The sequence below is a fragment of the Ornithorhynchus anatinus genome, chromosome 13 (assembly GCF_004115215.2).
Source record: "Ornithorhynchus anatinus isolate Pmale09 chromosome 13, mOrnAna1.pri.v4, whole genome shotgun sequence".
Lineage (NCBI taxonomy): Eukaryota > Metazoa > Chordata > Mammalia > Monotremata > Ornithorhynchidae > Ornithorhynchus > Ornithorhynchus anatinus.
In genome coordinates, this window is record NC_041740.1 from 3,893,110 (window position 1) to 3,905,500 (window position 12,391).

Here is a 12,391-nt window from a genome sequence, read left to right on the forward strand (position 1 = left end):
CTGCTCAGTCTGGGAAGGCCTCTTGGAGTTTAGACCCTGAGCCCGTCACTGGGCAGGGATGGTCTCTCTCTGTTGCCCAACTGCACATTCCAAGTGCTTAGTCCAGTGCTCTGCACCTCCTAAGTGCTCAATAGAGAAGCTGTGTGGCTCAGTGGAAAGAGGCCGGGCTTGGGAGTCAGAGGTCATGGGTTCGAATCCCTACTCTGCCACTTAATAATGTTGGTATTTATTAAGCGCTTACTATGTGCAGAGCACTGTTCTAAGCGCTGGGGGAGATACAGAACAATCAGGTTGTCCCATGTGAGGATCACAGTCTTCATCCCCAGTTTACAGATGAGGTAACTGAGGCCCAGAGAAGTGAAGTGACTTGCCCACAGTCACACAGCTGACAAGTGGCAGAGCTGGGAGTGGAACCCATGACCTCTGACTCCGAAGCCCAGGCTCTTTCCACTGAGCCACATTGTGGGCCACCCTGTATCTCCCCCAGCGCTTACAACACTGCTCTACACATAGTAAGCGCTTAACAAATACCAACATTATTATTATTATTAGAACAGCGTACAGAGTAAGCACTTAACAGATACCAACATTATTATTAGAACAGCTTACAGAGTAAGCGCTTTTCAGATATCAACTTTATTATTATTACAACAGAGTACAGAGTAAGCGCTTACTAAATACCAACATTATTATTATTAGAACAGCGTACAGAGTAAGCGCTTAACAAATACCAGCATTATTATTATTATTAGAAGTGCTCATAGTAAGTGCTTAACAAATACCAACATTATTATTATTATTAGAAGTGCACATAGTAAGCGCTTAACAAATACCAACATTATTATGATCAGAAGTGCACACAGTAAGCGCTTAACAAATACCAACATCATTATTATTATTAGAACAGCAAACAGAGTAAGCGCTTAATAAATACCAACGTTATTATTATTATTAGAACAGCGTACAGAGTAAGCGCTTAACAAATACCAACATTATTATTATTAGAAGTGCACATAGTAAGCGCTTAACAAATACCAACATCATTATTATTATTAGAACAGCGTACAGAGTAAGCGCTTAATAAATACCAACATTATTATTATTATTAGAACAGCGTACAGAGTAAGCATTTAACAAATGCCAACATTATTATTATTATTAGAAGTGCACATAGTAAGCGCTTAACAAATTCCAACATTATTATTATTAGAAGTGCACATAGTAAGCGCTTAACAAATACCAACATTATTATTATTATGAGAACAGCGTTCAGAGTAAGCGCTTAACAAATACCAACATTATTAATATTATTAGAAGTGCACGTAGTAAGCGCTTAACAAATGCCAACATTATTATTATTAGAACAGCGTACAGAGTAAGCGCTTAATACCAACATTATTATTATAAGTGCACATAGTAAGCGCTTAACAAATGCCAACATTATTATTATTAGAACAGCGTACAGAGTAAGCGCTTAATAAAGACCAACATTATTATTATTATTATTAGAAGTGCACATAGTAAGCGCTTAACAAATTCCAACATTATTATTATTAGAAGTGCACATAGTAAGCGCTTAACAAATACCAACATCATTATTATTATTAGAACAGCATACAGAGTAAGCGCTTAATAAAGACCAACATTATTATTATTATTAGAACAGCGTACAGAGTAAGCGCTTAACGAATACCAACGTTATTATTATGATCATTAAATAGGCTTGAGTGACTGGATGAGTGACGCCATGACGTCGTCCCCGCCTCGCGCTCCGCCAATGGAGTGGCGTCACGCGGTCGGTGGGGCCCGGGGTCACGTGGCGGGGGCGGAGGGGCGGGTCACGTGGCGGGGGCGGAGGGGCGGGTCACGTGGCGGGGGCGGAGGGGCGGGTCACGTGTGGGGGGCGGGACCGGGGCAGGTCACGTGACGGGGGCAGGACCGACCGGCGGGGCAGCGGCCGCGGCAGCCATCGGAGCCCGCGGCCTCCCGAGCCCCCGCCGTCGTTGATGTGCGGGGACCGTGGCGGGAGGGAAACAGGGAGGGAAGGAAGGAGGAAGGACGAGGAGATGGCGCCGGCCCCTCGGCGGGAGGTGACGCCGCCGGCCTGCCGCGCTGGGGGTGAGTCACCGCTGGGCGGGGGGCGGGGGGGGGGGGACAGGACCGCTCCTCCCCCTCCCCACTCTGCTCATTCCTATACAATAATGTTGGTCTTTGTTAAGCGCTTACTATGTGCCGAGCATTTATTATTATTCTTCATCCCCATTTAATAATAATGTTGGTATTTGTTAAGCGCTTACTATGTGCCGAGCACTGTTCTAAGCGCTGGGGGAGATACCGGGTATTCAGGTTATCCCACGTGGGGCTGACAGTCTTCATCCCCTTTTAATAATAATAATGTTGGTATTTGTTAAGCGCTTACTATGTGCCGAGCACTGTTCTAAGCGCTCGAGTAGATCCAGGGTCATCAGCTGAGAAGCAGCGTGGCTCAGTGGAAAGAGCACGGGCTTTGGAGTCAGGGCTCATGAGTTCGAATTCCAGTTCTGCCACTTGTCGGCTGTGTGACTGTGGGCAAGTCGCTTCACTTCTCTGTGCCTCAGTTCCCTCATCTGTAAAATGGGGATGAAGACTGTGAGCCCCACGTGGGACAACCTGATTCCCCTATGTCTACCCCAGCGCTTAGAACAGTGCTCGGCACATAGTAAGCGCTTAACAAATACCAACATTATTATCAGGTTGTCCCACGTGAGGCTCCCAGTCTTCATCCCCATTTAATAATAATGTTGGTATTTGTTAAGCGCTGACTACGTGCCGAGCACTGTTCTAAGCGCTGGGGGAGATACAGGGTATTCAGGTTGTCCCACGTGGGGCTGACAGTCTTCATCCCCTTTTAATAATAATAATGTTGGTATTTGTTAAGCGCTTGAGCACTGTTCTAAGCGCTCAAGTAGATCCAGGGTCATCAGGTTGGCCCACGTGAGGCTCCCAGTCTTCATCCCCATTTAATAATAATGTTGGTATTTGTTAAGCACTTACTTTGTGCCGAGCACTGTTCTAAGCGCTCAAGTAGAGTTCTTCCCCTTGACTCTATTGTCATTGTTCTTGTCTGTCCGTCTCCCCCGATTAGACTGTAAGCCCGTCAAACGGCAGGGACTGTCTCTATCTGTTGCCGACTTGTTCATCCCAAGCGCTTAGTACAGTGCTCTGCACATAGTAAGCGCTCAATAAATACTATTGAATGAATGAATACAGGGTCATCAGGTTGTCCCACGTGAGGCTCCCAGTCTTCATCCCCATTTAATAGTAATGTTGGTATTTGTTAAGTGCTTATTGTGTGCCGAGCACTGTTCTAAGCGCTGGAGTAGATACAGGGTCATCAGGTTGTCCCACGTGAGGCTCCCAGTCTTCATCCCCATTTAATAATAATAATGATGTTGGTATTTGTTAAACGCTTACTATGTACCGAGCACTGTTCTAAGCACTGGGGGAGATAGAGAGTATTCAGGTTGTCCCACGTGAGGCTCCCAGTCTTCATCCCCATTTAATAGTAATAATGTTGGTATTTGTTAAGTGCTTACTGTGTACCGAGCACAGTTCTAATCGCTGGAGTGGATACAGGGTTGTCCCATGTGAGGCTCATAGTCTTCATCCCCATTTAATAGTAATAATGTTGGTATTTAAGCGCTTACTATGTGCAGAGCACTGTTCTAAGTGCTGGGGGAAGATACAGGGTATTCAGGTTGTCCTATGTGAGGCTCACAATCTTCATCCCCATTTTCCAGACGAGGTCACTGAGGCCCAGAGAAGTGAAGTGACTTGCCCACAGTCACCCAGCTGACAAGTGGCAGAGCTGGGATTCGAACCCATGATCTCCGACTCCCAAGCCCGGGCTCTTTCCACTGAGTCGCGCTGCTTCTCTAATGAATGAATGATTGCCCCTGTGTCCCGCTAGGGCTCACTACACTGCCCTGCACACGGTGATCGCTCAATAAGTGCCGCTGAGGGCAAGGGACATGACTAGAATTCCGCTCGTTCATTCGTTCAGCTGTATTTATGAAGCGCTTACTATGTGCTGAGCCTTGGACTAAGCGCTTGAAAAGGGCAATACAGCAATAGACAGTCCCTGCCCCCACCAGGCTTACAGTCTAGAAGGGGGGGAGACAGACTTCAAAACAAGTCAACAGGCCTCAATATAAATAGAATTATAGATATATATACATCAAAACAAGGAAACAATCAATAACAAATAGAATTCTAGATATGTATTGGATTGCCCTCTCCCAAGTGCTTACAACAGTGCCGTGCACACAGGGTAAGCACCCAATAAATGATGATGATGATGGCATTTGTTAAGCACTTACTATGTGCAAAGAACTGTTCCAAGCACTGGGGAGGATACAAGGTGATCGGGTTGTCCCACGTGAGGTTCGCAGTCCTAATCCCCATTTTACAGATGGGGTAACTGGAGCCCAGAGAAATTAGGTGACTTGCCCAAAGTCACACAGCTGACAAGTGACTGATCTGGGATTTGAACCCATGACCTCTGACTCCCAAGCCCAGGCTTTTTCCACTGAGCCACGCTGCTTCGTGGATCCCATGGATGGGTTGATGGAGTGCCCGTCTGCTGCTCCTCCTTTCTCTTCCATTGCCTTCTTTGTCCTGGGTTCTAATCTCTGTGATGCTGGTCCACTCTGTGACCTTGGGCAAGGCACTTCACTACTCTGGGCCTCAGTTCCCTCACCTGTAAAATGGGGACTAAGATTGAGAGCCCTATGTCCAAGTATCTTGTAGTAGTAATATTAATTATGGTGTTTAAGTCCTTACTATGTGCCAGGCATTGTTCTAGGCACGGGGATAGATACAAGATAATTGGATATCTAGCTCAATATTTAGAACAGTGCTTGGCACATAATAAGCACTTAATACCATAATTATTATAATTACAATTATTGCTCCTCCTCGAATAAACAAGCCAATGCCCCTTATTTCCTCTCCCGTCCACGTTGCCACCAGCCTCAACTTGGTCTTCTCACCCCAGCCAGGGGCAGGAGGGAATGGAGGCAGAGTTCATGCCTGCAAGCAGCCATTTGCCGCCTCTTGCTCACCCCCAATTCAGGAATCCTTCAGATTAACGAGGGGAAAAAAACCCCCAACCAAAAATACACCCTTAAAGCAAAATATCATAATAAGATTCTGCACAGGAAGTTTACAAAGGTGTCCTTGCCTCTACTCCCTCGTCCCCCTCCTGCCCACCAGAAGGATTTGTTTGAGTTGGAAACAATTCTGAGAAGAAATAAAAAGCCTAAAACTGGGGTGAAGGTGGTGGTGAAAATTGTAGCTGGATTCAGTTGTTAACTATTGCTTTTGAATAGAATCTCCTTTGAATGCATTTTGTCAGTGCTGTGTTCATGCCTGGGTTAATATTTCACCAAATGTGGGAGGTTCATATAGAGGATTAATCCGTGTTTATTTGGGGATTCTCAGGATGGTCTGGATGCACTTGAATTTTTTTTGCGGGGGGGGGGGGGGGGGAGCTTGGAACCTGCGTAGTGAAGGAGAAATTGGGGAAGAAGTAGAGTACAGAGGGGCATGTGGCTCTTTGTATAACACAAAATACACTGACCAGTGTAATATATAATGGTGATATGACATGTCAAACACTGTACTAAGCACTGGGATAGATTCAAGATAATCAGCTCCCACATGGGGCTCACGGTCTAAGTAGGGGGATAACAGGTTTTGAATATCCATATTGCAGATGAGGGAACTGAGGTCCAGAGAAGTAAAGTGATCTACCCAAGGTCACATAGACAAATGGCAGAGTTGGGATTAGAACTCAAGTGTGACTCCCAGGCCCTTTCCACTAGACCACGCTGCTAGAATCAGATTCTTCCTTACCTTGTCAAGCAAACTTGTTTCATTTCTTCTTGCTACTGGAGATGCATTGTAGGGAGGAATGGCTAATTTCCTGCTAGAGGAGAGGTGGAAACATGAGAAAAGTATGCCAGAAATAGGAAGCTTTTGATGGAGGTTTTAATCTCCAGAGCTAAAGTCTGCTAACTCAGTACCTCCTCTGTTCGCAGAAATTCCTTCTGGCTTTCCAGGCCAGATATATATAGGGAAAGGAATAGCTTGTGACTCTATCATCATCACCTGGAGATTTCAGTGTGGGCAGAGGGTGGAGGTGGGCACAGGTGCAGACCTGTTGTAAGAATGATGGTATTAAGCACTTCCTTTGCACCAAAGCACTGTGTTAAGCACTGGGGTAGATGGCAATGGATCAGACCAAGTCCCCTTCCCAGTCAGTCGTATTTATTGAGTGCTTTACTGTGTGCAGAGCACTGTACTAAATGCCGAGTCACTGCCTAAAAGCTGGGAAGAGAACGTTGGTATTCTGATCCCATTTTACTTTTGAAGAACATTGAGTTACAGAGACCTTGTGATATGACCAAGGTCATCCCACCTAGTCAGTAGGAGAACTGGGATTAAAACCCAGGTTTCTTGGCTCCCAGTCCCATGCCGTTCCCACATGTGGGACATAATTTTAATAATGATAGTAATGATAATAATAATGGTATTTGTTAAGCGCTTTAGTTAATCCCTTATTAATAGGGCTCTCGGAAAACACAGACCAAGTATGATTTGTGAGCGGCTTCGTGTTCCGAAGGAACGCCAAACAGCTGGGATTGCTTTTAAGCTAAATATTTGAACTTTCACGATAGACTTTTTAATGTCATGTGAAAGTTCTTTAGTTCAGGAGATTGGAAGCTATGCTGAAGTCCTTGCCCAAGGTCACACAAGAGGCAAATGGCAGAGTTGGGATTAGAATTTAGGTCTTCTGACTCCCAGGCCCATGCGCTTTCCACTAGACCACACTGCTAGAATCACATTACTCTGTTAGAATCACAGCAAACAGGAAGTGCTTCATAAATACTGTCATTATTAAATGTAGGCCTGTACCTGTGCCGAACTAATTTAATGGGGCTTTATAATAATAGGCAAATTTGGAAGTATAAATTGTTTGCTATGTGACCTTGGCTTTAACTTTTCTGTGCCTCAGTTAACTTGTCAATAAATAGGGATTACGACTGTGAGCCCACGTGAGACATGGACTGTGTCCAACCCGATTAGCTTGGATCTACACCAGTGCTTAGTACAGGGCCAGTCACATAGTAATGCGCTTAACAAATACCATAAAAACAGGAGGCTTGGGACAGTCGGTGCCTTCGTTTTGGCTGAAACCATTATCTGAGAAATTTAGAACAATCATGGTATTTGTGAAGTGCTTACTATGTGCCATGTACTGTACTAAGCGCTGGGGATACAGGATAATCAGGGAGGGAGAACATAGTCCCTATTTTACAGATGAGGAACCGGAGGCTCAGAGAACCCAAGTGACTTGCCCAAGGTCGTCCAGCAGGCAGTTGACAGAGCCAGGGTTAGAACCCAGGTCTTCTGACTCCCAGGCTTCTGTTCTTTCCACTAGGCTACACTGCTTCCTGGTAGGGTAATGGCAAAGTCAGAAGATGGGGATTTACATTTCTGCTTCCTCGCAGACCTGCTGGGTTTCCCGACACCTGGAGCGGTGCTCTGTATCCTGTAGACATTGTAATCCCTGGAGAGGATGAGCACATCAACCTTGTCCAGAACCCCAGTGGTTTCTTTTGATGATCTGTGGGAATTGTCTTTGTGCTCATGACTTTCATTATTGACCTCTTCTTGACCTAGTTACTGCTCCTCCTCCTCACCATCACTGAAATGTGGCTCTTCCCCAGATGACACGGTCTCCCCTGCTGCTCTCTCTAGAGGGGCTCACATCTTCTCCCACTCCCAGATTTGCTGGGAAATGGGGAGGAGTCGGCTTCCTTCTCTCTCCCTAATGCTGCATTGGCACCATCCCACCTTCTCCCTTTCTTCAAAGCCCATATTATCCGCCTTCACCACCCAATCCAGTTACTAGTCACAGTCATCTATCGCGCCCCACCAGTCCCTAATCCAACTTCGTGAATCATTTTGATCCCTTTCACACATTCACCCTCTCAGTCTCCATCCATGCATTGATCCTAGGGGACTTCATCATCCATGTGGACATTTTCTGATGATCCTTCCATTGGACACCTCCTCTCACTCTATTCCAGTAACTTCCTGCTCCTCCCCACCTCACACACTCACCAACTTGGGCACAACCCTGACCTTTCAATCTCTAATAACTGTACAATCTCTACCCTCACCAATTCTGAAATTCGTTTATCAGACCCCAACCTCCTCACCTGCTCTTCTCTTTCCCATGCACCCACCCCCCAGTCTGTCCTTTTTCCTCAAAGAGACCTCTGTTCTCTTGACACTCCTCCTGCAGTATTCTACAGCCGTCTCACCCCATTTGATCTCCATACCCATTAAGTCTCTTAATGTCTTTCTCCCCCTCTAGACTGTAAACTCATTATGGGCAGGGAACATGGCTGCTGATTCTGTTGAACTCTCCGAAGCACTGAGTACAGTGCTCTGCACACAGTAAGCACTTAATACATACAATTGATTGATCATGTCAAAGGACCTAGCCTGTTTCTGCCTGTTTGGTTTAAGCACAATTGCCTAAGGAACCTTGTAGACTTTTCCACTTGGTTTAACAATCACCCCAGAACCAAAGATCAGCTCAGAATATTGCTCAGCAAATGGTTAACATGGGCAAATGGATGACAGCCATTTCGCTGAGCTCCCTTAAATTGAGGTCCGATTTGAAACGAAACTGTGCCTTCACGCAAAACTGGCTGGCCACTTCCCGACCTTTAGCCCCTTATTCAGTGGGTGTGGAGCACCGTTCCGAGCAAGCAGCCTGGGGTGCCTGAGAGTTAAAAGGCAGATGGTTTTGTTTGGGTGGAAAAGAGGGTAGATGGGAGCTCTCCGCGACGAGGCTCGAGCGTCAGTGGGGTACTGTTCTAGCAAACTCGGGGTGTGACGTCCAGGGGATGGTGACGGAGCACGCCGGAGTGTCTAATGCAGCGGCCTTTATTCCCTTCCCTCTGTTCTCTTCCAGGGAATTGAAAATGGTCCATCAACAATGCTAGGGCCACCATGGGAGGGGCCACGCTCCGTTATTTCTGCTACGGGTGCCTCTTCACATCCCTGACCTGGACCCTCCTGCTCTTTATCTACTTCAACTTCAGTGAAGTAACCCAGCCCCTCAAGCATGTGCCCATCCAGGGGCCTGAACCTCACGGGCCCCTGCCCAAAAAGTTCTACCCCCGTTTCACCCGAGGCCCCCGCCGGGCCCCTGAGCCGCAGCTCCGAAGTCGTCCAGCCGGACACGGGTTTGGGAATGCCGTGGAGGATCCAGTCAGAGGAGGCCTGGAATTCTCTCCGGAAATGGGTACGTGGGGGCATTTCCAGTGCGGAGCTATTTTGAGGCCAGTCAGTTGGAATATGATTGGACTCTTGGAAGCATCTTTTTTTTTCCTCTCTTTAAAGTTAGTGGTTGTATGTACCCTAAAGCGTTTTAAACGTGGCAAAATCCCTTAGATGGGATTCAGGATTTCTCTTTCTCATTGGCCTCTGTAGGTGATTTATTCTTTTTAGCATTCATTACGCTCTTATTAGGATAGCAAGTCCACATCTGGCATCCATGTTTTATGAGGTTTGTGGAGAAATTAAAGAGGACCCAGAGCAGAGGAAGGAAAACAAAAATGGGTTTGAAAAACAGGAACCATGAGTAAACGGTAAAGCAATTGAAGCAGTGCGGCCTAGTGGAATGAGCATAGATAGACCCCAAAGTCACAGGACCTGGGTTCTAATCCCAGCTCCACCACTTGTCTGCTCTGTGACCTTGGACAAGTCACTTAATTTCTCCGTGCCTCGCTTACCTCATCGGTAAAAATGGGGATTAAGACTGTGAGGCCTGTGTGGGATGGGGTTGTGTCCAACCCGATTATCTTGTAGTTATCCCAGTGCTTGCCTGGCACATAGTAAGCGCTTAACAAATCCCAAACAAAATTTATTTCTTCAATCAGTAGTTTTTATTGAGCACCTATTATGTGCAGAACACTGAGGTAAAACTAATAGTATTTACTGCCTGTAGTGTACTGTAACTAACACAGAAACATGACCGGTTCCCTGCTCACATTTGGGAGAATATAATAGAAGAGGAGGCAGACTAGCTTTATCTGTAGAGGGCAAAGAGATGGAGTCTAGTGTTAGAACAAATAGCGGCAGCTTAACTGAAAGCAGGAAGGATTTAGCTAGGCATTTGAGAGGATTTTAGATTCAGGGTCATGTTTTTAAGGCATCTTGTGGCATTCCTTTTAAGAATAAGATATAAAAAACTTGGAAAAACTACATGGTTGTCTATGTACTCTTCTATTCTGGAAATACATGACTGAACTATGCGATCTCCTGCACTGTAAACTCTTTGGAGTCGGGAGCTTAGGGTGATGGAAGGGTTGAAGAGCTGTGATGCTTGAAGAGAATGTGGAAGGGAAGCTGGTGATGCCAGTGAAGTAGAAGGAAGAGTATTGAGTGCCCTTTGGGTACAGTGCCCTCTACTATAAGTAACATATATCCTAAGTGTAGGGAGGGAGATGGAGAGAGCCTTCAGAGTTCAAATAGACTCCAGGCTCCTTGTGGGTAGTGAACTTGTATAGCAACTCTTTTGATTTGTACTCTCCCAAGCCCTTAGTACAGGGCTCTGCAAAGACAAAGTGCTCAGTAAATACCATTGATTGATTTAAGACAAGGAATCCGAAAACTAGCAACCTTTTAAAAAAATACGCTCTTTAAAAATGTACGTTTCTAGAATGCAGAAGCATAAAAACAGTGCTCATCGCACAAAAAATAAAGCATAGAAAGAAAATACAATGCTAAGTATAAGGTGGCAATTTGACTCCTTCCATTGTAAATAAAGACCCAATAAGGGAAAAAAAATGAGTTCTTATCAAGTCTCGAGAGGTTTTTTTTTTTTTTTTACTGTTGACTCAGCCCCTCTTGTTAAAATCTGCATGTAGTGGGAAATTTCACGATTTTCAGGTAGAATCTAAGGAAAATGTTCTGTCTGTATTTTCTTGGTAGTGAGATAGTGAACGAGCTTTCTGGGTACAGTGATTTTTTTTTTCCTGGTTTGTGGAGACCCAAGTCCTCGACAACTAGGTGAGAAACTAGCAGTGCAGGTTTCTCCATTGACATTTCATCCGCTTTCGTCTATTGGTTCTTTCCCCAAGTATCCAGGGAGACAATAGGGGGTAACGGTGGAAAATTTTCCATGTACTCAAACTTCATCCTGAACTGTGTGAGTCCAATCAAAGAGAAAAAGCAGTGCCCAGTTAAATCAGAAGTGCCAACTAAACCGAGCATAACAAGAATTATTGTATAATATTTTAGAGTGGATTTTGTTTTACCTACAGGAGAGATCAAGGTCAAGTGTTTAAAAATATAATCCATTACAAAATAGGAGAAAAGTGGGCCAAGTCAACCTGGAAAAACCCCATCTGGTAGCCTATTTAAAACTCTGAAAGCACACAGCAGTGCCATGGTAGTTAAGCGAGTGTTGGCAATTCCAATGTAAACTTCATTTTCCAGAGGTTCCTATTACCTCGGTTATTTCATTTGGAATGTTTGGTGCTTGGCCCAAATGCCAGGGGCAGTTTCTTAAAAAAGAATTCCTTTGGCTGTTGGTTAGAGATGGAGAAGAGTCAGATTTTGCAGGAGGAGACTGGTCCACAGAAAGAATCTGAAAACTTTACTATAAAGGAGCGAGACACCCTTTGTTATGAAACGTAACAATTTGAAAACTTTAGCATGTGAGAGGCCCTCATGGGTTGTGAGAGGTTTCCTGTAGTTTCATTAGAATGTTTTACTTCCCTCTAGATTGGAAGTTCATTGTGGGCAGGGAACAGGTCTACCAACTCTGTTCTATTTTACTGTCCCAAGCATGTAGTACAGTGCTCTGCGCATGATAAGCACTCAATAAATACCATTGATTGATCCTCTTGGAATTCTTGGACCTTTACTCCTTTAGACTGTAAGCTTGTTGTCGGCAGGGAACTTGTCTGCCAATTCTGTTGAATTGTACTTTCCCGATGCTCTGCACGCAGTAAGCACTCAATAAATACAAATTGATTCCATTGTTTATGAAAGTCAAATTTTGCTATGGGTGTACCCCCTTACCTTCACTAGATTTTTGAGCTACTTGAGGGTGGAGTGTCTCCTAATAATAATAATAATAATTATGGTATTTGTTAAGCACTTACTATGTGCCAAGCACTGTTCTAAGTGCTGGGGTAGATACACGATAATCAGGTTGTCCCACGTGGGGTTCACAGTCTTAATCCCCATTTTACAGATGAGGTAGTTGAGGCACAGAGAAATTAAGTGGCTTGCCAAGATCACACAACAGACAAGTGGCAGA

The 12,391-nt window shown here is 45.1% G+C and overlaps 1 protein-coding gene across 2 annotated transcripts in view; it reads left to right on the top strand.

The window, feature by feature from the left end:
* The first annotated feature begins 1,952 nt into the window (after positions 1 to 1,952).
* The window catches only part of GALNT11 (polypeptide N-acetylgalactosaminyltransferase 11), a 29,678-nt gene continuing 19,239 nt past the window's right edge, over positions 1,953 to 12,391 (top strand). The window contains exons 1-2 of one of the 2 annotated variants that reach the window (XM_029077328.2): positions 1,953 to 2,118; positions 9,032 to 9,364. In XM_029077328.2, the coding sequence (XP_028933161.1) occupies positions 9,070 to 9,364 (295 nt within the window). In that variant the 5' untranslated portion in view covers positions 1,953 to 2,118; positions 9,032 to 9,069. Of the gene's footprint in view, positions 2,119 to 8,848; positions 8,926 to 9,031; positions 9,365 to 12,391 lie in introns of those variants that run through there. The other variant, XM_001513064.4, reaches the window with a different exon arrangement.